The 27,407-nt window shown below is 36.6% G+C and overlaps 1 protein-coding gene across 2 annotated transcripts; it reads right to left on the bottom strand.

The window, feature by feature from the left end:
- Nucleotides 1-10: 10 nt before the first annotated feature.
- Nucleotides 11-27,067, bottom strand: LOC134667434 (small subunit processome component 20 homolog). Of its 2 annotated transcripts, none has more exons than XM_063524843.1 (14): nucleotides 26,943-27,060; nucleotides 26,573-26,859; nucleotides 25,728-26,061; nucleotides 24,173-25,399; nucleotides 20,124-23,623; nucleotides 19,228-19,392; nucleotides 17,853-18,900; nucleotides 17,373-17,599; nucleotides 16,949-17,114; nucleotides 16,370-16,552; nucleotides 15,152-15,700; nucleotides 14,234-14,419; nucleotides 12,999-13,262; nucleotides 11-239 (listed from the first exon to the last, which is right to left on the bottom strand). In XM_063524843.1, the coding sequence occupies exons 1-14, from the start codon at nucleotides 26,985-26,987 to the stop codon at nucleotides 57-59; spliced, it is 8,364 nt and encodes a 2,787-aa protein (XP_063380913.1). In that variant the 5' UTR covers nucleotides 26,988-27,060; the 3' UTR covers nucleotides 11-56. The 2 variants fall into 2 exon arrangements, with proteins under 2 accessions (XP_063380913.1, XP_063380914.1); XM_063524844.1 differs by lacking the exon at nucleotides 16,370-16,552 and adding an exon at nucleotides 16,169-16,351 and having other exon boundaries at nucleotides 12-239; nucleotides 26,943-27,067.
- Nucleotides 27,068-27,407: the final 340 nt, after the last annotated feature.

Genomic DNA, 27,407 nt, shown 5'->3' with positions numbered 1-27,407 from the left:
GGTTTTCGCCTTAGCCGAAGCCAGTCGCGCAACGTCGTGGCCAGGCCGTAAGCATCCTAGTCATCAGCCAACAGCGCGTCTTCGATGTCCAAGTCCTCAGCTTTCCGCTTCTTGGGGCGCGGCCGCTTGCCCTGCATCATTTCTACCTTCATTTTCTTCGACTGCTTCTTCTTTTCCTTCAGCTGAAGCTTCCTCTTAGCCGCCTTCTCGGGGTTGTTCACTTTTTCTTGGAGCAATACCTGATGTATGAGAAGAATATATTAATTAGAACCGGTCAAACCGGAATTGTCGGGCTTGAATTTTTACCATCACTCCCTACATTATTTCCCGTTTCGTTAGAAAGTCACGTGGCAGTCGTTTTCCTAAACACTTCTTCAATTCTTGGCATTAGATTGCAGAGTGTACCTTAGATTTTATTGCCGTTTCGTGAGTCATAAGTAAAGTTAAAAAGAAAGAAAAAAAAATCTATCCAGCCGAACGAGTATGTCAAAGCGAGCGAGCACCTATCAAGACATCGGTGATCGGTAAGTACCATTAACTGCCGTCCTAAGCTAAAAGGCAGTTTTTCGACAAAAGCTAGTTTCGAGATAATCGCAAAAAACCAACCCAAACATCTTTCTTGAATTTCTACGAAACGGTAAAACTTTTTCCATTTTTTCTTTTTGTATGTGGTAGGTATTTATATGTACTTATTTTAGGAATTTATAGTATGTTTTTAAACAGCTCAGTTTTTTTTTAATTTATAAAAAACACTTTAGATTAGTATTAAGCTTAAAAATGTGTAGGTTGTACTAGTCAAGAAGGCGGTAAACATGCGTTATACGGCGTTCTAACTTAGTTACAAAGCAGAAACTAGGTAAAAACGCCGTATATGTCACATGCTGCCTTTTTGCTTAGTAACAATGAATAATTCGCACTTGAAATCCTAAGTTAAAAGACCTTATAGCAGCTATTCGGCCTTTTTGGTTAGTATACTAGGACAAATTAAGATTTTGTCCAGATTTTCGACTAGCGTGCTAGTGTAAAAAACCGTATACCACCAAAAACACCGAATATACGGTTTTATAGATTAGTATTTATGGAAGAAATGGGAATAAAAAACAGTCACGTAGTTTAAATGTTTATTTATATACGAACTAAAAATGCCATACTACTAGGCTATTATTAAAAAAACAAGATCCAGCGATTATTTTTTGGATTACAATCTTAATTACCATACAAAATTAACACATAAATTGGGTTATTTCCACTACATAGTTACCATTAAGTTATTACCAGTGATAAGTAATGGGATTTGTTTTCCAGTAGTTACCACTGGTAAAAGGAGGGAATTTTTTCCCAGTAGTTACCACTTCAATTTTGTTAGGGTTCAATAAATCCTCTATATTTATAGTATTCTACTTATACTGTTTTTGTTACTATTGAAATGTAAGAAAATGTTGGTGGTACCTACTAGGGAAAAAATCCCACCTTTTACCAGTGGGAAACAAACTTTACTGTTTACTGGGAAACAAATCCCATTAGTTACCTCTGGTAACAACTTGATGGTAACTCGTGGGAATAACCCGATTTATGTGTTAATTTTGTATGGTGATTAGGATTCTAATCCAACAAGTAATCGCTGGATCTCGTTTTTAGGGTTCCGTACCCAAAGGGTAAAACGGGACCCTATTACTAAGACTTCGCTGTCCGTCCGTCCGTCCGTCTGTCACCAGGCTGTATCTCACGAACCGTGATAGCTAGACAGTTGAAATTTTCACAGATGATGTATTTCTGTTGCCGCTATAACAACAAATACTAAAAACAGAATAAAATAAAGATTTAAATGGGGCTCCCATACAACAAACGTGATTTTTGACCAAAGTTAAGCAACGTCGGGAGTGGTCAGTACTTGGATGGGTGACCGCTTTTTTTGCTTTTTTTTTGTTTTTTTTTTGCATTATGGTACGGAACCCTTCGTGCGCGAGTCCGACTCGTACTTGCCCGGTTTTTTTAATAATAGCCTAGAAGTATAGTGTTTTTTGTTCATATAATAAATAAACATTTAAACTGTACTGCAAAAAATGTTGGTGGTATCTACTAGGAAAAAAATCCCACCTTTTACCAGTGGTAACTACTGGGAAACAAATTCCAGTAGTTACTACAAAACTGAGTTGATGGTGTACGGTCTTTCTGATTTTATTTGTATCATAGGCTAGATTTACTCGACACTACTAATGACAATACATATACTGCTAATGAGCGTGAGCAACGAAACTTAAAAGAGTGCGCAATAAGCTCAGCCGAATTTTACTTCCCATAAAAACGGAGATTCGTACTTATTTTAAAACAAAGTGTTGGATTGTAATAAATTGCACATACAATGACATGAGGCATATCTATGCCAGTACCTAATTAGTTTATATTCCAACAAAATTAATGAAATAGAGGAAAAATAAGTTTTGTATGAAAAACTTATATTCGCTGTATTTTTTTAACTATGGTATCTAAAGCTACACATTAATAAAATTACAGGCATAGATATACCTTATCCTTTACTGAGTACAAAGTTTTAGAGCAATCTAGCTAATCGTTTTAAAATGAGAGCGTAACTACAGTTGTACGGAGAACCCAGCTTGCTGCTGATTTAAATCTTAGCAAACATTTATCTTTGTAGGTGACCAGCTTTTGCATACACGTAACTCAAAAAATACATAATGTTTTACCGAATTCGTGGCATCTCTAATAGTTATTTTAGTTCGTTATCAATAGGCATGGAATCATCGAGAGTTTCATCGCACGATAATACGTTAGCGAACTATGTAGTCTACGTTAGCAATAAAATTAATACGAGTGTATTAATTCCTCCACATACTCTGTCATTTATTTAATTCTAAAACGCCTTTTAGCGGTTGTAATTAAAAATCAGATTCACAATAAAAATATTTTTCTATTAGATTACAAACTCATATCTTTGACTATTTTAACATACAACTATTACCTAATACACAAACATACCAACCTATTTTAAGATACATATTGTTTTTTTAAAAAACGTAATAGATAAAACTGTAATATATAAATACTATGATAAATAAAACGTAATATAATTTGCAGTAATTAATTTACGATACGAACTAGATAAAACCTACTTAAGTATTTAATTTAAGTAAAATATTATACATATATATAATATTTTACTTAAATTAAATATTTAAGTAGGTTTTATCTAGTTCATATCGTACCAATAGATTTCGATAAGAAATATCGTATATATATATATATATATATATATATATATATATATATATATATATATATATATATATATATATATATAATAGTATATTTAACTCTCAGTTGGTTTTCGGATGGACCCAGGTTCCATACAAAGATGCCCATGGTCCTATGTCCTGGTTATCTAAATAATTAGGCGGAAAATGTTATACTGCCCGTAAGAATTCTCATTAAATTTCCCTTTAAAACATTTTTCAATAAGATTTAAACTCTTCATAATGTCAAATACCTACTTGGCTTATAAGGAATTCGACCCGATACGTTTAGCTCTAATATCAATTTGATTTTATTTAAATAAAAGCAGTCAAACCGTCCAATGAATAAATAAAACTTAAACAACGTTTGCTGTAGAAAAGTACGTATGAACAATTTTACCATCACAAACTACGCTAGAAAGACGTATTTGCTGTCGAGCGGAAGTATTTGCGAGGCATTTTTAAAGTATATACCTTGATAAAAATGATAATACTCGAAGGTACTAATTGTAAACACAACATATTATTGATAACATATGATGGTAATGCAATAATAAAGTATTTTTTTAACTTTGGCGTTCGGTCAATATTTCGCGCGCAAAAAGCCACCTCCGCTCTAATTCCGGCAGCCACAAGCCTGCGCTTGCGGCTGACGGCTTTTACTTAGCGTAAAGGTGTCTTTCGGCGCGCGGGGAGCATGACGAAGGTTGGAGCATATACTGCGTTATAGACTAGTAAGACGCACTTTCAACCATTTTAAAAGTTTGTTTGCGTTTAATACGACGTCCATACAAAATAAGAAGAACGTATAACAGTTATACGTTTCTAAAGACTATTATGGTGACGTAAAAAAGTTAAGTGATACTAGGCTAAAATGGCGTATGAGACATTTAAACAAAAAAAAATATTATACGATTTTTTAGACTAGTATCAGATCTAAAATTTTGCTCAAGATCCTAATCTTAAAGTGCGTATAGCGTCTTTTACGTATTTTTAGCCTAGTTTTTGGCTTATACGTTATTTTAGGCTAGACATGGTGGATAAGATTTTACGCAAACCAGAGCGTAAAAAAACGTATAGCTGCATATACGTTGTTTTAGCCTGGCTTTGTCAAATAGTCGCTTTTTAGACTAGGAACGAACGAAAATTAGTGCAAATACGGTCTTTTTACGATATTTTTCTCGAAAACTAAGCCACTTATCGGAAAACGGGCCAAAGTGGTCGATGCGTCTCGATCTCTAGATTACGAATATCACAAAAAGTCCATTTTGGCAAAATGTCGAAAAACTGCCTTTTAGCTTAGGGCGGCAGAACTGGGAGACGTCCGGTCGGAAGGCCTAAGTACCGATGGATCGACGAGGTCCAGAAAGACCTGTGTGGCATGCAAGCGGCTGAATGGCGTCAGATCGCACAGGAAAGGAACGAATGGCGCAATCTAGTGTCGGAGGACAAGATCCACTTCGGGTCGCTGAGCCAGCGAAGTAAGTAAGTAGTAGGTATTGTATTTCAAAATCGTAATTTTTTTTAAACTTTATTGCACATAAAATTATAAGTACAAATGGCGGACTTAATGCCATAAGGCATTCTCTACCAGTCAACCACTGGGCCAAAAAGAGATGGTTGTTAGGTGCAGGTTTTATAATAGAAAAGTTAAAGCGATAATCACTTTCGAATATACGACTGAGTTTTTATTTGAATAAATGAGTGAATGAGTGAACGATGAATGAATGATGAAAACATGAAGAACGAATGATCACTTAATGAATTAATGATTATTAATTTGCCAACATTGTAGTTTCAATACCTATTGAAAAGCTTTCGCGTTTACAGCAGTGATCATGCTAAACGAAATCAGAAATTTTATTTTCTTAACCCCCTTATTCATAAACGTCACTAAAGTTGACAAGCCGATAATAATCGTTTGTCCCTTTCCGGCGTATGATGGAAATAATAGACAAACGATTATGATCGGCTCGTCAACTTTAGTAGACGTTTATGAATAAGGGGGTTAAAACATGGTGAGTATAAAGGTAATACTAATATGAAATAAAGTAAATAAAATGTATTTTTTCCAAAAGTTAAAATAAATACATAGGTATGTAGAACAAATGAATGAGTTTTCTAATTTGGTTCCATTCACACATTGTTACGCCGTGGAGACGCCATGTCTAAAATTTTCGGTACAACATAGTCTGCCGTTTTTTTGCGGGGGAGGGGCACATCAAATGTATAGGTACGTCATGTCAGATAAACGTCAGTCCATATATATGGTTGACATGTGGTTGACCATTGGCCGCCTATTTACGACAGAGGGGAACGCCTGTTAATGGCGGCTCCATTGTTAATTACTCCGAGTTACGCCGTCATGGAGTTGTTCATTAAGTATATAAAATACAAATTTAAAATAAAGCGAGATAAAACTGAGAAAATGCCTTGCTAGTAACATTCTTGTTAAAATATTAATTAAAAGTGTTATTTAGCAATTGTTAGGTAACCCGCCCACTAATAATTAAATTCTTTAGAAAGTACATAATTACTTACATACTTCATGAATCAATATCTGTCTGTCCCTACAAGGCTTAGCTCACTAACTAGAAAGCTGCTAATAATATATAAATCAATTACACCTACAAAAACTAGAAAAAAAACAACATGTTTTTAACCTTGTTGTTGACGTGACAACCCATGCCATGTATACCGTAACATCGGGGTACTTTAGCCCATGGGGGTTACTTTGTCCCAAAACGAAAAAAAGATTGAACTTCCCGTCACGCTGCACGTCAGGACCTATCGATGTATTTCGCGCTATTCATCGATAGATGACCGTATGGGGCGGTGGGTAGAAACAGTTTCACGTTAACAACGCTGATTGGTCAGTCCATAATTTCGGTCACAAGTTGTTACCTATAAACTACGCGATTCTATAATGTGCAAACTTTTTCTCGAAACAAAGAAAGCAAATAAGTTTAAGTGTTTGATTGTTATTAATCGTAACAGATATGTATCTAGAATCCTAATGTGATATAAATCATAGAATTTAAGACATTATTGTGAGAAGTATATGTTATTGAAAATCAAAGTATTCTTTGGCTATCGTTTTCGGGTTTCTTTGACCCATGGGAAAACATTTCCTTCAGAGAGAACAGCGACGCAGATATAGTCTCGCTTCATCTACTGAAGCTCTCATAACGGCACGAGATCAATCTGCTAACTAAGAAGACAATTTACTATTGACGCAGGTTATAAATCGCGATCCCAGGAACAGCAGCCAGTGGTTCGTCCTGTGCTGGAGCACTGGATGAACCACAGGCTCAGGTTTCAAAGACAGATTCTCTAGATTGTAATGGAATTAATGAAAACAAAGATAAAGAACATCTGCCGCATAAGTTTAATATCTTATAAAATGATTATCAATTTTTAAGACTGATTAGTTACAGTCGACTGTTAACTAGGTGCCTACCTAGTAAAATAATTCTATAGGAAAACTAATTTTTCATATGATAATTATAGTTATACACGTTAACTATTTCTAATGATTATGATCGATCAGTTTAGAAGGTTTTTCTGATTGTTTTGGCAAAGTTTTTATTAAAAAAACCATGTTTAATAGATTTATTACTTTGTGTTGATTAGTTTGCTTTTTTAGTGTAATAAAAACAAATGAATCTTACTACTATGTCCTTATTTGATATACATGTGTATTGTGTAATAAATTTAAACAGCTTTCTTTGCGCTTTTATTCCAAACCGCTACGTTGTACTCAATGAAAAATCGATGGCCAAAGAAACCCGCTTGAAAGCGCAACTTTGGCTCAAACTTTGCGAAAAATTAAAAAATATTTAGAGGTTGATTTATTAAGTTTTACGTATGTGCATGAGTTGATTATACCCACAATTAAATACCTATGACTATAAAAGTGTCATAATGCGATTAAAATTGAAGTGCTCAAACGAAAAGTAAAAAGTATCTTGATTTTGGGACAAAGTACCCCGATGTTACGGTAGGTATTTTTGGCCCCTTATCATTAAAAATAATGGGGACCCTACATTTCGTCATTTTACTGTTGAAAACACTGTTTAGTAACTAAATACTTAAATAAAATGTGACGTTCCGAGGAAAAAGGTACCTTATGGCGGCTGGCGCTTAAGTCGCATAGCGCAGCAATAATATTGGAGCAGCGTTAATAGTAGCGTAGGCGCCAACCGCGATAAGGTACCTTTACCCATGCTGCCGTCCTAAGCTAAAAGGCAGTTTTTCGACAAAAGCTAGTTTCGAGATAATCGCAAAAAACCAACCCAAACATCTTTCTTGAATTTCTACGAAACGGAAAAAGTTTTTCCATTTTTTCTTTTTGTATGTGGTAGGTATATATATGTACTTATTTTAGGCATTTATAGTATGTTTCTAAACAGCTCAGTTTTTTTTTAATTTATAAAAAACAGTTTAGATTAGTATTAAGCTTAAAAATGTGTAGGTTGTACTAGTCAAGAAGGCGGTAAACATGCGTTATACGGCGTTCTAAATTAGTTACAAAGCAGAAACTAAGTAAAAACGCCGTATATGTCACATGCTGCTTTTTTGCTTAGTAACAATGAATAATTCGCACTTGAAATCCTAAGTTAAAAGACCTTATAGCAGCTATTCGGCCTTTTTGGTTAGTATACTAGGACAAATTAAGATTTTGTCCAGATTTTCGACTAGCGTGCTAGTGTAAAAAACCGTATACCACCAAAAACACTGAATATACGGTTTTATAGATTAGTATTTATGGAAGAAATGGGAATAAAAAACAGTCACGTAGTTTAAATGTTTATTTATATACGAACTAAAAATGCCATACTACTAGGCTATTATTAAAAAAACAAGATCCAGCGATTATTTTTTGGATTATAATCTTAATTACCATACAAAATTAACACATAAATTGGGTTATTCCCACTAGTTAGAGTCTGTGCGGAAAGAGAAGAGTCGTGGCAGAAACGGGAACTAACATTTTAAATTTTATATGGCAATCAAACCTTTGACACCTGTCTTGTAAAAAGTAAACAAACTTCTGTCAATGTATATTTTTATTAACAAAAACCGCAAGTTTTATGTATAAAATATTTTCAAAACACGATAAAACCACAAGGAAAATTATATTTAATATTGTTCGGTTTTGTCAGCGGGAAGAAAACGGCTAAAAGCCGACTATCGACTTACGAAAACTCGCGGAACGTGTTTCCGCTATTCGCGGGTATTGATGTTGTATTTAATATTAAATAATTACCTATTTAATAAGCCCCCTAAGTAACTTGTCTCCGGTACATAATCGGTAAGTATATTCATTCAAAATATATTCATTTTCATAAATATGCAGGTCATTCATGATCTTTAAAATAACTGACAAATAGTCTCGATACTTGCCATTTTATGCATATTTATATGTAATGTAATTTCTTTTTCAGGATTGTGTAAAAGTACCTACGGTATCTCGAATAAAAGGCCGCTAAGTAGGTGATATGCAAGAATTCGTAATCTACGTGCCGGATTCAAGCACATCCAGTTCAGATGAAGATAGTTCTATGAGTGTCCCTGGTTGTTTTGAAGCTAGCTCAAACATAAGTGACGTTGAATATTTTAATTCAGACTTCGATTACAAAGAATAAAACTTTTTCTAATAAAATATATCTTTATTTGTAAGTTCGTTTACTAGGTTCTGAATATAACTTTTTCTAATAAAATATTGCTTTATTTGTGGGTTCTGTTAGTTACGAAATTATATTTCATATTTAGCAGTGACTTTTCGGCGAAGTAAAATATCGTGAGATGAGAGAACCGGACATATCCCAATAAGGCCTACCTACTTATGCACTATTTTTATTCATATTCATATTTCTTATTAATAATGTACACATACATCACAAGTCAAGTTTACAATGGGTGAAATATATCCCAGATAAAATTACAGTTCTATTGCCCAATTTCTACCCGATCTACCCGGTTTTAATAACTGTTGGACTGCACAGATTAGGCAGTACATAAATGAGACTATCTTGTTTGGTACTAAAATTACAGTTGTATTGGGCAGATTCTTAACTAGTTTTAGCAGTTTTGTCAATCGCACTGTCACTTTTTAGTATCTGAGACATAAAAACAAGTGTGTTTTAAAATGAAAACTAGTGCCTGCGCTAAATCAGAGGATTGAGTTGACGAGCCGACACCACCACCAGGCTCCGTTTAGTAAGCCGTGGTAAAAAAACCGGAACAAAAGGGATTCAAGTATCATGACCTTTAGTATCGTACTATAATCACGTGACCAGTGTTGTCAGCATAGCAAAAACCATAAAATAGCACTGGCGCGCCCTCAAATCCCACGACTCTTCTCTTTCCGCACAGACTCTACCATTAAGTTATTACCAGTGATAAGTAATGGGATTTGTTTTCTAGTAGTTACCACTGGTAAAAGGTGGGAATTTTTTCCCAGTAGTTACCACTACAATTTTGTTAGGGTTCAATAAATCCTCTATATTTATAGTATTCTACTTATACTGTTTTTGTTACTATTGAAATGTAAGAAAATGTTGGTGGTAACTACTAGGGAAAAAATCCCACCTTTTACCATTGGGAAACAAACTTTACTGTTTACTGGGAAACAAATCCCATTAGTTACCTCTGGTAACAACTTGATGGTAACTAGTGGGAATAACCCGATTTATGTGTTAATTTTGTATGGTGATTAGGATTCTAATCCAACAAGTAATCGCTGGATCTCGTTTTTTAATAATAGCCTAGAAGTATAGTAAGTGTTTTTTGTTCATATAATAAATAAACATTTATTTAAACTGTACTGCAAAAAAATGTTGGTGGTATTTACTAGGAAAATATCCCACCTTTTACCAGTGGTAACTACTGGGAAAGAAATTCCAGTAGTTACTACAAAACTGAGTTGATGGTGTACGGTCTTTCTGATTTTATTTGTATCATAGGCTAGATTTACTCGACACTACTAATGACATTACATATACTGCTAATGAGCATGAGCAACGAAACTTAAAAGAGTCCGCAATAAGCTCAGCCGAATTTTACTTCCTATAAAAACGGAGATTCGTACTTATTTTAAAACAAAGTGTTGGATTGTAATAAATTGCACATACAATGACATGAGGCATATCTATGCCAGTACCTAATTAGTTTATATTCCAACAAAATTAATGAAATAGAGGAAAAATAAGTTTTGTATGAAAAACTTATATTCGCTGTATTTTTTTAACTATGGTATCTGAAGCTACACATTAATAAAATTACAGGCATAGATATACCTTATCCTTTACTGAGTACAAAGTTTTAGAGCAATCTAGCTAATCGTTTTAAAATGAGAGCGTAACTACAGTTGTACGGAGAACCCAGCTTGCTGCTGACTTAAATCTTAGCAAACATTTATCTTTGTAGGTGACCAGTTTTTGCATAGACGTAACTCAAAAAATACATAATGTTTTACCGAATTCGTGGCATCTCTAATAGTTATTTTAGTTTGTTATCAATAGGCATGGAATCATCGAGAGTTTCATCGCACGATAATACGTTAGCGAACTATGTAGTCTACGTTAGCAATAAAATTAATACGAGTGTATTAATTCCTGCACATACTCTGTCATTTATTTAATTCTAAAACGCCTTTTAGCGGTTGTAATTAAAAATCAGATTCACAATAAAAATATTTTTCTATTAGATTACAAACTCATATCTTTGACTATTTTAACATACAACTATTACCTAATACACAAACATACCAACCTATTTTAAGATACATATTGTTTTTTTATAAAACGTAATAGATAAAACTGTAATATATAAATACTATGATAAATAAAACGTAATATAATTTGCAGTAATTCATTTACGATATTTCTTATCGAAATCTATTGGTGCGATATGAACTAGATAAAACCTACTTAAGTATTTAATTTAAGTAAAATATTATATATATATGTATAATATTTTACTTAAATTAAATACTTAAGTAGGTTTTATCTAGTTCATATCGCACCAATAGATTTCGATAAGAAATATCGTATATATATATAATATAATATTATATTTAACTCTCAGTTGGTTTTCGGATGGACCCAGGTTCCATACAAAGATGCCCATGGTCCTATGTCCTGGTTATCTAAATAATTAGGCGGAAAATGTTATACTGCCCGTAAGAATTCTCATTAAATTTCCCTTTAAAACATTTTTCAATAAGATTTAAACTCTTCATAATGTCAAATACCTACTTGGCTTATAAGGAATTCAACCCGATACGTTTAGCTCTAATATCAATTTGATTTTATTTAAATAAAAGCAGTCAAACCGTCCAATGAATAAATAAAACTTAAACAACGTTTGCTGCAGAAAAGTACGTATGAACAATTTTACCATCACAAACTACGCTAGAAAGACGTATTTGCTGTCGAGCGGAAGTATTTGCGAGGCATTTTTAAAGTATATACCTTGATAAAAATGATAATACTCGAAGGTACTAAATGTAAACACAACATATTATTGATAACATATCATGGTAATGCAATAATAAAGTATTTTTTTAACCTTGGCGTTCGGTCAATATTTCGCGCGCAAAAAGCCACCTCCGCTCTAATTCCGGCAGCCACAAACCTGCGCTTGCGGCTGACGGCTTTTACTTAGCGTAAAGGTGTCTTTCGGCGCGCGGGGAGCATGACGAAGGTTGGAGCATATACTGCGTTATAGACTAGTTAGACGCACTTTCAACCATTTTAAAAGTTTGTTTGCGTTTAATACGACGTCCATACAAAATAAGAAGAACGTATAACAGTTATACGTTTCTAAAGACTATTATGGTGACGTAAAAAAGTTAAGTGATACTAGGCTAAAATGGCGTATGAGACATTTAAACAAAAAAATATATTATACGATTTTTTAGACTAGTATCAGTTCTAAAATTTTGCTCAAGGTCCTAATCTTAAAGTGCGTATAGCGTCTTTTACGTATTTTTAGCCTAGTTTTTGGCTTATACGTTATTTTAGGCTAGACATGGTGGATAAGATTTTACGCAAACCAGAGCGTAAAAAAACGTATACCTGCATATACGTTGTTTTAGCCTGGCTTTATCAAATAGTCGCTTTTTAGACTAGGAACGAACGAAAATTAGTGCAAATACGGTCTTTTTACGATATTTTTCTCGAAAACTAAGCCACTTATCGGAAAATGGGCCAAAGTGGTCGATGCGTCTCGATCTCTACATTACGAATATCACAAAAAGTCCATTTTGGCAAAATGTCGAAAAACTGCCTTTTAGCTTAGGGCGGCAGCATAGACCTAGTATTACATAGATGAGCTATACGCGTGCCTCCGTGAGGGACAAAACACACGCAACGCGACAACATTAAAAACACGTTTTAACATTCCTGACAACATACCAAACACAATCTACGTAATTCGGTCGGGTTATTTGTTGCCTAAATCGATCGAATTAGGCAACAAATCGAATCGAATCGATAAATCATACTAAATTTTTGGTGGGGAACAAACAAAAAGTGAGACTGTGACAAGGACAAGCAATAAATACCGCTTTCTCTGCTACTCCTACTGAAATTTCCATAAGTTTTTTTTTATCTTTTTTATCTTATCATCTCTGTATTATTATACCTCTATGATAAGTACTAAACGTTTTGGCGTCGTGTGCGATTAGCTTGTAGTGCTTTTTCATCGGATTGATAACTGACACTATCCACAAAATCATACCTTTTTCCTCTCTGCTCTCCTTATATTAAGCCTGGTCTGCGCTTCAGCTAACAGCTTGCCATACTCAATATCTCCTATCCTCCTTCTTAGCTTCTTGCCAACCCGCGTGGCGAGTTGCTTGACCGGCGACGCTGGCGCCATCGGGTCACCGGTGGACATTTCGCGAACTAACGGCGGCAGAAGGATGTCCACTATGGAGTGGAGGATGTCGCTTGTTTCGAAGGAGCTTATTAGGTGAAGCAGCATTGTGAAGATTGAGATGCGCTGTAAGAAAAGTTTTAATAATTAAAACAAATTTAAAATGGCTGATATAAATGCCAAATGGTCTCTACCAGTCAACCGTTGGGTCAAACAGAGCTGATATTATCAGTATGGCTAATGGAAAGCCGTGGATTCTCAACAAGAGATATAAAAGCATAAAATATGCAAAATATTGCTGATACAAATTTGACAACGGAAGAAGACGGCAATGTGTACCCTCGAACATTAAGCCAATACCACGCTAACGCTTGATAATAACTACTATCACTATAGTTTGTATCTTTATGTATTTAAATACAAGTAAACAAAATCAGCGGATGTTCACCTTCCCGCCGCCCTCCATATCATCCTCGTCTTTTACTTTACTCGGCAGATTGAAGCTCGGTAGAGAGTGCACCAGCTTCAAGATTAATATTAGAACACTTACGATATTCATAGAGCCAGGCGCCTTAGCGACCTCCACGTTGCAGGTCTTCCTTAACTTGAACAGTATCCAGCGGATGTTCACCTTCCCGCCGCCTTCCATATCGTCCTCGTCTTTTACTTTACTCGGCAGATTGAAGCTCGGTAGAGAGTGCACTAGCTTCAAGATTAATATTAGAACACTTACGATATTCATAGAGCCAGGCGCCTTAGCGACCTCCACTTTGCAGGCCTTCCTGAGCTTGAACAGTATCCAGCGGATGTTCACCTTCCCGCCGCCTTCCATATCGTCCTCGTCTTTTACTTTACTCGGCAGATTGAAGCTCGGTAGAGAGTGCACCAGCTTCAAGATTAATATTAGAACACTTATGATATTCATAGAGCCAGGCGCCTTAGCGACCTCCACTTTGCAGGCCTTCCTGAGCTTGAACAGTATCCAGCGGATGTTCACCTTCCCGCTGCCCTCCATATCATCCTCGTCTTTTACTTTACTCGGCAGGTTGAAGCTCGGTAGAGTGCACCAGCTTCAAGATTAATATTAGAACACTTACGATATTCATAGAGCCAGGCGCCTTAGCGACCTCCACGTTGCAGGCCTTCCTGAGCTTGAAAAGTATCCAGCGGATGTTCACCTTCCCGCCGCCCTCCATATCATCCTCGTCTTTTACTTTACTCGGCAGCTTGAAACTCGGTAGAGAGTGCACTAGCTTCAAGATTTGGAATAGTACTGCTGTGGCCTGTAATAGAAATAGTTGTTACGTGCCTAGTCCGGAGCCACAGACAAAACATCCTCCAGACTGAGCATAGTCGCGCTACCCCCTCTGCCACGCATACGGTAATTCTACTCGATGTTCAAGTCGAAAGTGTCTTTGTGTGACGTCCGTGTCTTTGAACGAGACCAATCACGGCAAGGGACTTCGCTCACCTCGTACCCGCGCACCCCCGCATTTTTGGCATCATCGGTTGCATGAAATAATTGCTCTAAACTCGGTCCAGAGGATTCCTAGTCTATGGTCGGAGCGAACGCTGCATCTACGAGTAATTTGACAGAAAAACAGTGTGGAAAAGAGTTCCTCATATTTTTTTCCAAATTTGATTTGATACCAACTTCGTCTTAGCAAATGCGAAGCAGTTAGTCTTGTCCGACTCTAAAATACCTACAACAAAGTTTAGAATACCTATTATTTCATATAAAATTGTTGGTTTTGTTATTTTGGACAGGGATGCAAATTGTGAGCTTTAGACGTTGCTTTAAAATAGTTTATGATAGTCTAAATATGTAAGTGTAATAAGCCTTTTTATGTGTGCATGGCACTGCTAATGATCTTGAGCTGTATTAGGCACGTGGCGCAGAACAGCGCTATCATTTAAATAAGAAATGTAATTACTGTATAGAAGGTTTAAATTCGATTGATTAGTTCTAGACTAGATATTACTAGTACTATGTTGTGTACTAATATTATGCATACCTGTTCAGCCATTTCTTGTGAAACACCAGCAGTGTACTGCGCACACAGATCCAACACCAAACTCCTCAACGCCTCCTCCGTATTATCAAAAATAAACCCTCTATCACTTTCCACCTTCTTTCTAACTACCACATCTAACTCCTGAGGATCAACGGCTAACAAAATCTGGTGTATAACTTTCGCAGCTCTTAATCTAACCCAAGCGTGAGGATATGCCAGCAACGCTTGACACTGCTGCGCTATTTCGTCATAATCGTTTATATATTTCTTGTTCTTCAAACTAGACTCGCATTGGACAGTGATCTTATCGATTAGATTGAGCATTTGTATGAGACTGTGATCTTTTTCTCTCTGTTTTTCCTCGTCAGTCTTGTCGTCTGCGTGTTCTAGTTGTATCTTGACGAAGCGTCCGGCGCCGATGTCGTTGGTTAGGAGGAGGAGTTTGCCGCTGACTAGGGGCAGGATTGTGGTGAGTCGGCTTTTAAATTCGTCGCCCTCGACGTTGACGAAGCGTATGCTCAGTTGGGCTGCGAGCTCGAAGTGTACCGGCTGGATGGAATAAATAGTTAAATTATTAGGTATCACTGATGTGTTTATAAACTGACATGAACAGTCTCGGCGGGCGAAACGACAATTTTTACATTGTATGCAAGTAGATTAAGAGAGAGATGCAAGTAGAACTTTATTGACGCGTAAATATTTTGACTTGATGAAATGAAATGAATGGAAAAAATTGCGTAAAACGTTAAATTAAATTATATTCTTCCACTTTTTCCTAAGCAGAACACGATACAGAACATGCCCTGATCTCCACTATTTTTGATACATCTCGTTGGAGGTAAAGTAAATTGGGATGAATTTCGTATGTTTGAGAAAGAAATTAGACAATACAAAAGATACTTTATTTGGTTTATGAAAGCTTATGAGAGGAGTGTATATTGTTATACACATTGGACCTTACAACGATAAAGGGATGCCATTTTCCAGCAAGCTCTTTCAACTTAAATTATAAAATACCTGCGTGTCCTCAAAGAACGTGGTGACCAGATCGAACAGCTTATTCCTCTCCAAGGCTGGGAATCGTTTCAGCATGAGCTCGATGCAGGTGGCGGCGGCGGCGCGGCACGCGGGCGCCGCGTCGTTGAGCATACACGCGCCGAGTGCCAGGAGGAGGTAGTCGCTTTGCTTGTTGAGCTGGGCCTGTAGCATGTAAAGTACCTGCGTATCCTCAAAGAACGTGGTGATCAGATCGAACAGCTTATTCCTCTCCAAGGCTGGGAATCGTTTCAGCATAAGCTCGATGCAGGTGGCGGCGGCGGCGCGGCACGCGGGCGCCGCGTCGTTGAGCATACTCGCGCCGAGTGCCAGGAGGAGGTAGTCGCTCTGCTTGGTGAGCTGAGCCTGTAACAGATACAACATTCAAACTTGAACCCAACTTCGGTTATATACTCGTATGCCCGATATATTACAATCGTCTTTTTCAAGTCAACTGAACACTCTGAACCATTCACACAACACAATTGCAGATAAATAGTTAATTACGATACAAGTGCGGAAAATAGGAACGTTTATCCGCACTTGTATTATACAACGTTACAGTACATATGGCCTATTACATTTTTTACATATGCATGGAAAGTACTTATTCCGGCACCAGTGCGGGAAAGTTGCACCATATGTACTGTAATAGTACATTACGATACTAGTGAAAAAGTAGGAAATACGCAATGAGTCGTGATAAATTAAAACACGACCGATGAGAGAGCCGCTTGTGCGAGTAGTTGGTCGAGTACTTACCACTTGCAGCTTGCAGATGATCATCTCCAGGAACTTGAGCGAGGACTCCCTGCCGTGCTGCAGCTCGTAGTTGAGCTGCGACACGAAGAACTGAATGTGGCGCTCCAGTCGCTTTCCCGGCGAGTAGTTGGTCAAGTACATTACGAATATGGCACGAGCTTCGTCTCTGCAAAGGAAAATTGATCTTATTTATATAGTGATAAAACACTTTCTTCTTTCACAGTTCACAGGCTGTCATCGATTTTTCACAAGTCTTGAATCGTATCTCCTACATTTGCACTACATATAGAATTATAAGATAAACGGCTATCGGTTATTCAATTTTTTATCTCCATTCTCGTCTGCCGGATTTTGAAAGAACTATACTTATTTTTTCTGTCTTTTTTTAAACATTGTCTAAGAAAAACACTTTCTTCGTAGTTACCTTGATCTTGCTGATTCACTCAGGATACATATCTTGGAGACTTTCTCCATGACCTCGTGAAGCTCCGTGGAAACGAGTTTCGCTTCTAATATGGCCTTCAGTAAAGAGAACGAGCTGGCTTGTTTCTCGTCATTCTGGCAATCCTCCTCGGCGTATAGTAAGAGCGTTTTCAGTTGGTCGGCCTCCATCTTGTAGTATTTCACGTTTCGGATGAGGACTGTAATTGCCTAAAAAGTAAGGTAAGTATAGGAGAAGAGTTACATTGTGCGCTATAAATGTGACCTTCATGCTTTACATTAAGAATTACATTGGTTCGCCTGCGCTCATGATCTTGGTGTGTGAGTGACGCGTTTGTATATGGCGTATGGGGATCAAAGTGTTAAACTAATATACCTAAGCATAAAATACAATAATTTATTTCTGATTTTTTTGTGTCAAAACAAATTTATTTGTGCATTAAAATTGCATAAAATAACTTACCTTAAATGCATTCCTAACTAAATGGTAATTATCATTCTGTTTGCTAATTTCAAATGTAGCATATTTGTGTAAAATCAGGAACATCGTCTTCACAATGTCTTTCACCATTTCTTCGAGAGTCGGCGTACTGACCCTTATAGTCCATAGCGTTCCAATACACTTCAAAGCAACAGTAGTTACTTTGACATGGTCGCTCCTCAGCGCATCTACTAGTAAAGGTATCAACGGATCTACGAACGCCCTGCATTCCACTCTTGTAACCTTTTCTCTTTTAAGGATCACGTATAGAATGTTCAAACTAAATTCAACTAAGACATGAGCGTTAGCTTTTGCCGATACCTTTACATGTTTCGCTTGCACTTCTTTATTTCTCTTAGGCGTTTCTGGGATTATAAAACAATCAGGCTTAGCTGTAAGCATCTTTTCTTTTTGCTTCTGTGTTATCTCTCTTTTAGGTGCACCGAGTACGAATTCAGGTATGCTTTCCGACGCTATACCGTGTAGAAATATAAATAGTGATTCGACGTCTATGTATTTGTTTGTCACTAAACCACTGGTTATATGTGTTAGAGCTTCTTGAACTTTTGTGACGATTTTCTTCGATTGGTGCTTTTGTAGCACCTCTTTGAAAGGTAAAAGTAAGTTGATAAGGCATGATTCTGTTATGTTTTGCGATACTATCATCAAAGTCACATAACTTTTCTTACTAGGCTTAGCTTCTGGTGTTTTATAATGTAGTTTATCAACCTCTTTTTCTTCAGATAAAGCTCCAAACAGATCATTGATACAAACGTCTAGAATGTAGTCTAAATTGTTATTCAGTTCTCCAGGTTTGAAATCTGTTTTCAAAGCGTCTAGGACGGAATGTATAGTGGCTACTAATACATGGACTTGGAATCCTCTCGTGAGGAGTAGAGTGAGGTGTTCTAACAGGATGCCAATGTAGGCAGTACCGATGGTGACCATGATTTTCTTGACGATGTCGCGAGCTGTGATTCGCACTTGTTTCAGTGGCGATTTCAGGAATGAACAGAGTTTTATGATGATACTGAAAAGAAAGGATAAAAATAAATAATAATCTAGTGTATCATCATATTGTTGTTATTAAAAAAATTACATCGTACATTTACAAGTGTTTTTATAGTAACATCATTTAGTAAGCTGACAACCTGTAAACAAAATCTAAATCGATTATGTGCTATGTGTGTCATTTCATCAGGTCCTTTTAGTAACCTCAACCCGGCTTTCTGGGGAGATAATTCACCTATCCGGAAATTATTACCTCGACTATACTACTTTTCGTGGTATGACAATATACCTAATAAGCTGACAAACTTACCAACAGACCGTATATTTGCCAATAAAGAAAACTTACCCAGGCAGCTGATGTCGCAGCACATCGCCAGGCAGCCTCTGCAGCAGCTTAACTAAAGCCAGAGCAATAGGCACACGTAACATGTCTTCCGCTTGCCGCTCCAGGCCCAAACGCCGGCGGTTCACCTTATGGGACTCTTCGTGCTCTGTCAGCTTGCCGATAGCGCTGAGGAACAAAGAAACGACATTAGAACAGCCTATACCCATCCGTTGGACTCAGTGGGGACATTTCTTAACAGTGGGGACTAATGGATAGAATGAATCCCTTATGAAATTCCTGTGTCTGTATAATGGTGATCTTCACGTCTCTCGTCTTTAAGCCAGTGAGTTAAGAGGATAAAGCACTGTACTGTGTACTGTAGGCAGGTATCGAAGGTGCGAAACATAAAATGGCTAAACTCTTATTATCTAATACCATATACTAAAATGACTGGACAAATTGGGTAATCGAACCGTCGTAAGTAAAGGTGGCCACTGACGAGCCTTCCAACAGTCCAAATAGCGTGGCTGCAATTCAAAATCGGTCCGTAAATGTCAAAAACCTACAATGTAAGGTTTATCTGTAAGTGCTAATTGATTGAAGTGAATAAATGATTGAAATGTTTAATATTAGGATGCCGGCCATTTGGATGAATCCATTGTAACGGCATCCATTTGGAAGGCTCGTCAGTGGCCGGCTTTAATTAATATTCTTTATTGCACCAATAATTATACATTTTCATACATGTAAAACTACAAAGAAAATTTAAAGGAAAATAGAACCAGGTAACAACAGGCGGCCTTATCGCTAAAAAGCGAACATCGTTTTAGTGTCTATGGTATAAAAAGCGGAGGTAAAAGGAAACTATGCGACTTCGATTGTATTAAGTTAACTTGTATTTTTAAAAATAAACTTACCGATTGAGCTGTGGAAGCAACCCCGCTGACAAGGACTTGATAATTCTCTTTGCCAGAGACGGTGGGACTTGCGTAACCCTCTCGAAAGCCGGCACGGTTGTAACCTCTTTACTCACTGGCTCTTCACTTTCTGCCTCCGCATCGGCCGCTTTTAATTCTGAATCTATATCTATTTGCGTTTCTTCTAAGTTATCAGTAGTTTTTTCAGCTTCATCACTTTCTTTTTCATCATTTCCTTCAGTTTCTTCATCATCTTCTATCACTTCTTCCTTTGCATTAGTTTTATTTCCATTTACAGTCTTGTCTTCTTTTCCTTTCTTATTCTTCTGTGGTCTATTATCAATGTTAGTGAGCAAAGCTTTAGGTAGCTCAATATTCTTAGCTTTAGAGAAATCGAAGTGGAAAGCATCTAGAATGCTGACGACCAATCGCGTCAGTTGTTTCTGATGATCCGAAGCGTGACGCATTTTGTTCAGATACAACTTTAGTATCACCTCATAATGGTACCAAGGAAGTAATCTACAGCAAGTCGATACTGTTTCTATACACGCGTCTATCAAGGTGTTTTTATCTGTGTATTTGTCGTCGCAAATGTAAATCGTAGCCAATGGCAAGATGAAATTGGTGAGCGTCCTTGGCGAAGGGCATTTAGTCATTTTCTTTGCTACTTTGCAGAACTTCATTAGCGCTCTAACGCGTCTGTGCATTTGTAAATGGCACATATTATCGAAGAAGTCTACTTCTCTGTCCTCGTTATTGGTCAAATGGGCCAAGTCTGATAGAACGACGTCGGTACTTGGACATTCCCTCGCTAGTTCTCCAAGGAGGTTTATACTTTCATTCCTTAGTATTTCGTTCTTTGAGTCTCTGATACCGTTTGATATTAGAGATAAAACTGTATCGCGAACCAAAAACTGACCATCAGTGGCTGACCAATATTTCAGAAGCAATTTTGGGAGAATCTTCTTTAAACATAGACCGGCTCCATCACGCAATCCTATATCCTTTTCAGTCCGTATGAAATAGAAACAGTTGTTAACAATAAGTATAGCGAGATCTAGATCGATTTGATTGTCATCCAGCAACTGGTAAATTGTCTTGTATGCATCCAGTCTCCTATCGAAATCAGGCTGTTCGATCCATCGTTTGTTAAATGCGTTCATTTCGGATATGACGTTGCTGATACGGGCTAGAATTTCTTTGTTTTTAGGAGCTGTTTCTGCTATTGAAGACAACAGTTTAAGTAGGAGTTTCCTAACATCAATTAGAGTTATTTTGTTGAAAAGTACAGCAATATTCTTGATATATGTTTGAGGATTAGTGCTGTGACCTAATAGGTTGATGATGGTATTGACTGCATGCTCCATATTTTCTTCTGCCATATTCATACACACTTTCTTAACAAGTATTGGTAGTAAAAGGTTCAGAAGTTCGTCACACAATTCTGGCGAAGCCACAAGTTCTGTGACCCGCGAAAGTATCAGCAAGTCTCTTTTGTTCATGGTATTTGACTTAGCTGAGTTTGCGATGCGTCTTTTCATAACTTCCAATATGCTTGGAATGTGTGGTAATAAAATCTTACTGCCAAAATTCATCTCAACAGACAATTCAGTATTAGATTCTACTTGCGTAGTGTTAAATGGCACTATGGCAGGTAATTCCTTGTCCTCTTCGTCTTCTGTCAAGGTTAATAACTTTTCAACCATATCTAGAATCATATTAACAACCACAGGATTAGTTTTTGGCGCTAGTAGAAGTTTGAATATCTCAGGTATCGCACTCAGAGATGAATCCCGTTCTGGACATGTCACAAGCAAAACGTAATATCTTGGATTTTGGCACCATGTGTTCAATAGTTTCAAAAGTGCAGTAGGGCTGTGGATACCTTCAATGTGTAATTTAGACATTAGAGGCCAGATCAGAGTTTCAAATAAAACATTCAGCTCATCCGAACTCCAAGTATACTTATCGAACTGGTCAAATAGCTTTGTCAGTATGCCTATGGCTAATGTTCTGAGGTTTTTCATTACTTTGGAGTAACCAACATGAACTTTGTCCCCGTGAGCAAGAACAGCCCCCACCGTCGAACACACAGATATAAATATCTTTAGTAAGTCTGATAATAATTCATCCTTCAGATATCCTCCGAAATATTCACGTACCACTTCGAACAAATTCAGAATACTGTGCAACTTCCCTGGAATAATCACGGATTTTAAGTCTAAGGTGGAGACAATGCTTTCATATATTTCTTTGGGTTGCATTGTGATGTAGTGCTTTACATGAGAGAATGCCATTTCAACGAACATTTTCAGTTCTTTCTCATTACAGCCAGCCACATATCTCATGATTAATGATCTCCTAGTTTGACCGCCTCCTTTCTTGTCTGTCGCCATTTTAGACGTCATCTTCCCGTAAAGAATTCTCAGGATAATTGGGATCACATGTTCTCTATCATTCGCGTGAATGTTTTGCGCGTCTTCAGTAATTTTAAATAAAGTCAATTCGTCTTTAAACTTTTTGTCGTCTACTAGATTGTACAAATTGCTTTTATATGCAACTATACTTTTGTTCTTGTAGTTTATGACACAATCTAAAGCAAATTTCTGTAGACCGGCGTTTTTATGTTTCAAAAATTCCATATAAAGTTCCCAGAATACTGGCTCTTTATGAAGTGCTCTTGGATTTTTAAACTGTGCTAAAACTTGCATCACATTGATAAGAGTTTTAAATGTTACTTTTCCAGAAACAGTTTCTTTGACATCTTCAACAATGTCTGTAATTTCTTCTACATTTGCATCATTAACATTTTCTTCATCCGGTTTATCAACATCCATAGCATTATTTCGGCTTTCTACATCAATTTTAAGGGCATTCGCTTTGTCAGTTCTCTTATATTCTTCTTCAATAAAGTTCAAAAACAATACAACTACATCTCTGTTTTTTGCTTCACACACCTGAATACAATTAGTCATCACTTTCAATAAAAGATCTCTGTAATTATACACATCTGGTCTTTCTGAGATATTATTATGTTCTGCATAGAGTTCTTTCAACAGATCAAATTCACATTCGAATTCGTCATCAAACTTGAATTGTTTCAAATCCTTTTTTGCATTGTCAAAAGCGGTTTGAAGATTTTTGTGGAAAATCGGCCAAAACTCGTCAGTAGCAAGAGAATTGCCATAGCTGGCAATGAATTCGGTGACTGGCTCCCATAATAATTTAAAATTCATATACAACACCCCAAACATATAATTTAAGGGATATAGGTGGAAATCTGTATCTTTTAATAGTGCGTACTGAGTAGTATTGAACACCATCTTCTGTAGTGTGTTCTGTTGGGCTCTGTATTCTTGGATGGAGGGAACAGTAGATTCCACAGAGTAGCACATGCTGAATACTGATAATTTTTCAGTAATGCCTCCTACTTGAGCAGTTTTGTTTATAGGTTCCGTGTTCTCAAACAGTTTGTAAATATGTGTTGTTAACAGGCGAACCTGGAAATAAATGAAAAATGAAATGAGCAGATAAACAAAGAAATTATTTTAATAATTAGTATATATATGACATTAAAGCTCTCCAAGGGGCCTCTACGTGTTGGATCTGTGTCCCCACGCAAGCCTATCAAAAAACCGGGATTATAGGCCCGTGATACCCAAGGAGATACAAAGTATATATATAAACCGTGGCGATTTGACGACACATGTACGCTACGTCTAGCAAATATTAATTGCTTGTATAAGTAGGTATGAGATGTGTGAATTTTAAGAAATTATCGTACCAGCTGATGAGAAAATAGCGCTGTACGGTGCTCTATCATTTTGTTACCTAAACTGTCAAACAGACATTTTACTATCAGAATTACAGCATACGTACATAACATACAATTCGAAACAGGAATTAAAACATTTCATCTTAAACTTTACATATTTAATACAGTCATAAAATCTAGAGAATAGTACCAGGGCTAGAGATTATTAGAGCTGAAATAGGAAACTTAAAATAGATTGATTACATAAAAAACAGGTCAATAAAAAAGGACTTACCACATGGAATGGAGAAGAAACATTGGCATTGAGATAAGAATCAATCAGTGCCAGTATAGGGGAAGACAGACTGTTGTCTTGCTCACAAGCAGTCAAATACAAATCTGTCAAATGCAATGCCGCCAAGTAATTAGGATCTGCGGCATATGGCAATATCACAGGCAGCAGTGTATCTATGTCACAAATTACTTTCAAGTTTCTACAGCTGGAAATGTGGATAGCACTTTCCATTGCATTTGCAAGTATGAATAGGACTTTTCTTGCACTCTTAGATAGTTCTGTAGTGCTGCAGTGGTATTTATTGCCACTTGACTGGTTTTCGAGGTTGTAATTTGTCAATATCTGAACCAGCTTAGATATAAGTTGACTCAATGCAGCCACACAACTATCAATATTTATTTTCTCAATATGCGGCAGGCAGACCAGCACATTCATCAATTTCAGTGGATTTTCAATGATATTGTTAATGTCATCATTAATTATACTTGAGAAGTACTCCATAAACATAGGTAGGTTTGGTCCAAAATCAAGGGGATATTTAACCCACTCAAAAAGCTTTATACCATTCATGGACAGTGGTGACTTCTTTAGGCATATTTTGCTAAGTGTGCTCATAGCATCTTTATCAAACCCAGATTGGATGACATACTTCAGAAAAGGTGGCAATATGTGCATGTCAAATTGGGTATAGTCAATGACATTCTGGACGAAATTTATGAGAATGTTTGGGTATGGCAACGGCAGTAGTACTTTAACTATGATCCCAGCATGTTCTTGTGATAATGACACATTTGGAGAGAGAAGTAACAAAGCTCCTATCTGGGCACAAACTTGAAGAACATTTTCAGCCGATTGCTCACAAATAACTTTGATCAGAAGTAGAACAAATTGTGGAGGATTTATCAGGTATTTTCCTTTCTGGTGTTCTATCACTTGACCAGCAAGTCTCAGTATAAATTCAAGGCCTTTATTTTGTTCATCTTCTTTAAGCATCTCTTCTGTATATTTAAGAATACTTGTCCAGAATATGGAGAATTCCTTATAATTGATTGTCTGCAAGCTGTCCTCCAATGTTTGTGTGAGGAGTTTGAAGAGTATTTCCTGGTGTGGTTTGTGTTCTTTCAAGTGTTGTAAAAGCAGTGGAATGAAGGTTTCAATGCAGCTGTGGAACTTGCCAGGTACACCTTTAATGATTTCAAATATGAGGTGGCCACACCCTGATATTGCCTGTAAAATACATTATAATGTATAAGTATATAATATTTAAAAAGTTTTTCACAATAATATTCAACCAGTATTAAATTTATGTTAGAGGGGGGACATTTATTTGCCCTTAGAGTGCTTTTTTTTAAGTATTGACTTATTCAAAAAAATGTTTTAATAACCTTATAAAAGTTATGGAATTATGTACCACAGGTTGATTACTTATAATTATCGAGAAAAATTACTAAACTAATGTCAGACAGAAGGCCAGACAGACAGACGGATGACCAAACTAAAAGGGTTACATTTTCCACATTTGTTTACCAGGCTATGAAACCTAACAACTACTTACATCATCATTTGTCTGCAGATAATTCAATACAAGTTCAATGAACTTCTTCTTGTCTCGTATATCCCGAGCCACAAATGCAAAGCTCTCTGCTGCAAAATTATTGATATACTGAGGCTGTGATTCACTCAGTAGCGGAATTATCCTCTTCAGCACTACTGCTATATCTTTCTTGAGGTACGGTTTAAGGATTTTAAAAAGAAATGCAAGGCAGACTAATGTCCATTCAAGCCTTTCTGCATCTTTTGTTTTTAGAAGTCTTATTAAGATGTCCAGAAATCTTGGAAAGTATGGATAGAAGTCATCTCGTAGGTCTTTGGCAAGTGACACCAGAATTCTGTAAAAATAGAAGGCATTCATTATAAATTTACAAATTGATGGCCTATTATGAGTTCCAAATATTATTAAATATATGGCGCTATACTGGCATGGACTTACTTTTTCAATACAATGGAAGTCCAACGCTTTAGAGCAGTGTTTTTCAAACTTTTTCATGACGCTATCCCCTTAGTATGAACAGAATGTATCGCTTATGAATTGATTTACGGCTCGCAGAGGCTGGCAGTTTGAAAAACACTAGTTTAGAGAAATTTAAACCAGATCATACTCATTAAAAAAAGAAATGTTTTTTGTTCCCAATAAAAAATACATAATGTGCTTTCTGGCTGTGGAACATTCCACTTATGCCTCGCTAACATCAAAAACTTTTAAAAACGAGAAGTTAGACCCTAAATTCCACAGTGTGATCAGTTTCTAAGCAAATCATTATTTATTAACAAACATGCAACTTGTACATTTTTCCAGTAAGGAACTAAGTTAGGACGGACTTATAAAATTTGTAAACTTACTCAAGTAAAGGTTGTAGGCACAATTGGTCTTCTAAATTTAAATATTTTTCTAATATTTCTACCACATCGTCCTTCCTATGGACCAACTGTGGAACTGTTATAATTCCAAAGACTTCTTTCTTAAACTTTTTGAAGTTTAGTGTTAAGTTTAGTCCATGCCATTTCCTTAACGCGAGATGGAAGTGAGTCTCATTTTCTTCAGGTTGTTCTGTGTATGCGTGCTCTATGTGATAAAGGGCTGCATGTCGAATGTCTATAGAGTTGATCCGTTCAGCGAAAGGAACAAACTGAAAACGTAAGCAAATACCTTTCATTATAAAAAGTTTATGAACATTAAATTCAAGATACAATGCACTTATCGCATACATACCCGAAAGGTGTTGGTTGTTTTATGTTTTACGGGTTTAATCTTCATTTTGATAGTTCTTCTATTGTCTATTTATTTCTTAAATAGATAATTATTATTTCACGTAAATAAAACCACATGTCTGCGGCCACATTTGTTTGACGTTTTAGCTGTCTTGTCTTGTGTCAAGTGTCAATTTTGACATAAAACGATATTTTTTTTCTAGTCAAAAATACTCGGTTTCGATGATCTGTTTTCGACGTCTAATCAACTAACTCAAACATGATTACAGAATAGCAAAAAAAAAAACCGGGCAAGTGCGAGTCGGACTCGCGCACGAAGGGTTCCGTACCATAATGCAAAAAAAAAAACAAAAAAAAGCAAAAAGAAAACGGTCACCCATCCAAGTACTGACCCCTCCCGACGTTGCTTAACTTTGGTCAAAAATCACGTTTGTTGTATGGGAGCCCCATTTAAATCTTTATTTTA

The sequence above is a fragment of the Cydia fagiglandana genome, chromosome 9 (genome assembly GCF_963556715.1).
Source record: "Cydia fagiglandana chromosome 9, ilCydFagi1.1, whole genome shotgun sequence".
NCBI lineage: Eukaryota > Metazoa > Arthropoda > Insecta > Lepidoptera > Tortricidae > Cydia > Cydia fagiglandana.
The sequence above is the reverse complement of the archived record's forward strand: the minus strand, read 5'-3'. Positions and strand labels throughout refer to the sequence as shown.

Bases quoted from the DNA above. Each gene is read 5' to 3' on its own strand.
- LOC134667434 (XM_063524844.1), bottom strand. From the start codon at position 26,987: ATGAAGATTAAACCCGTAAAACATAAAACAACCAACACCTTTCGG. The intron at 14,420-15,151 runs GTATGCATAATA...TTTCTATTACAG, and splicing joins CACAAGAAATGGCTGAACAG to GCCACAGCAGTACTATTCCA. The intron at 13,263-14,233 runs GTAAGTGTTCTA...CTTTTCTTACAG, and splicing joins CGCCTGGCTCTATGAATATC to CGCATCTCAATCTTCACAAT.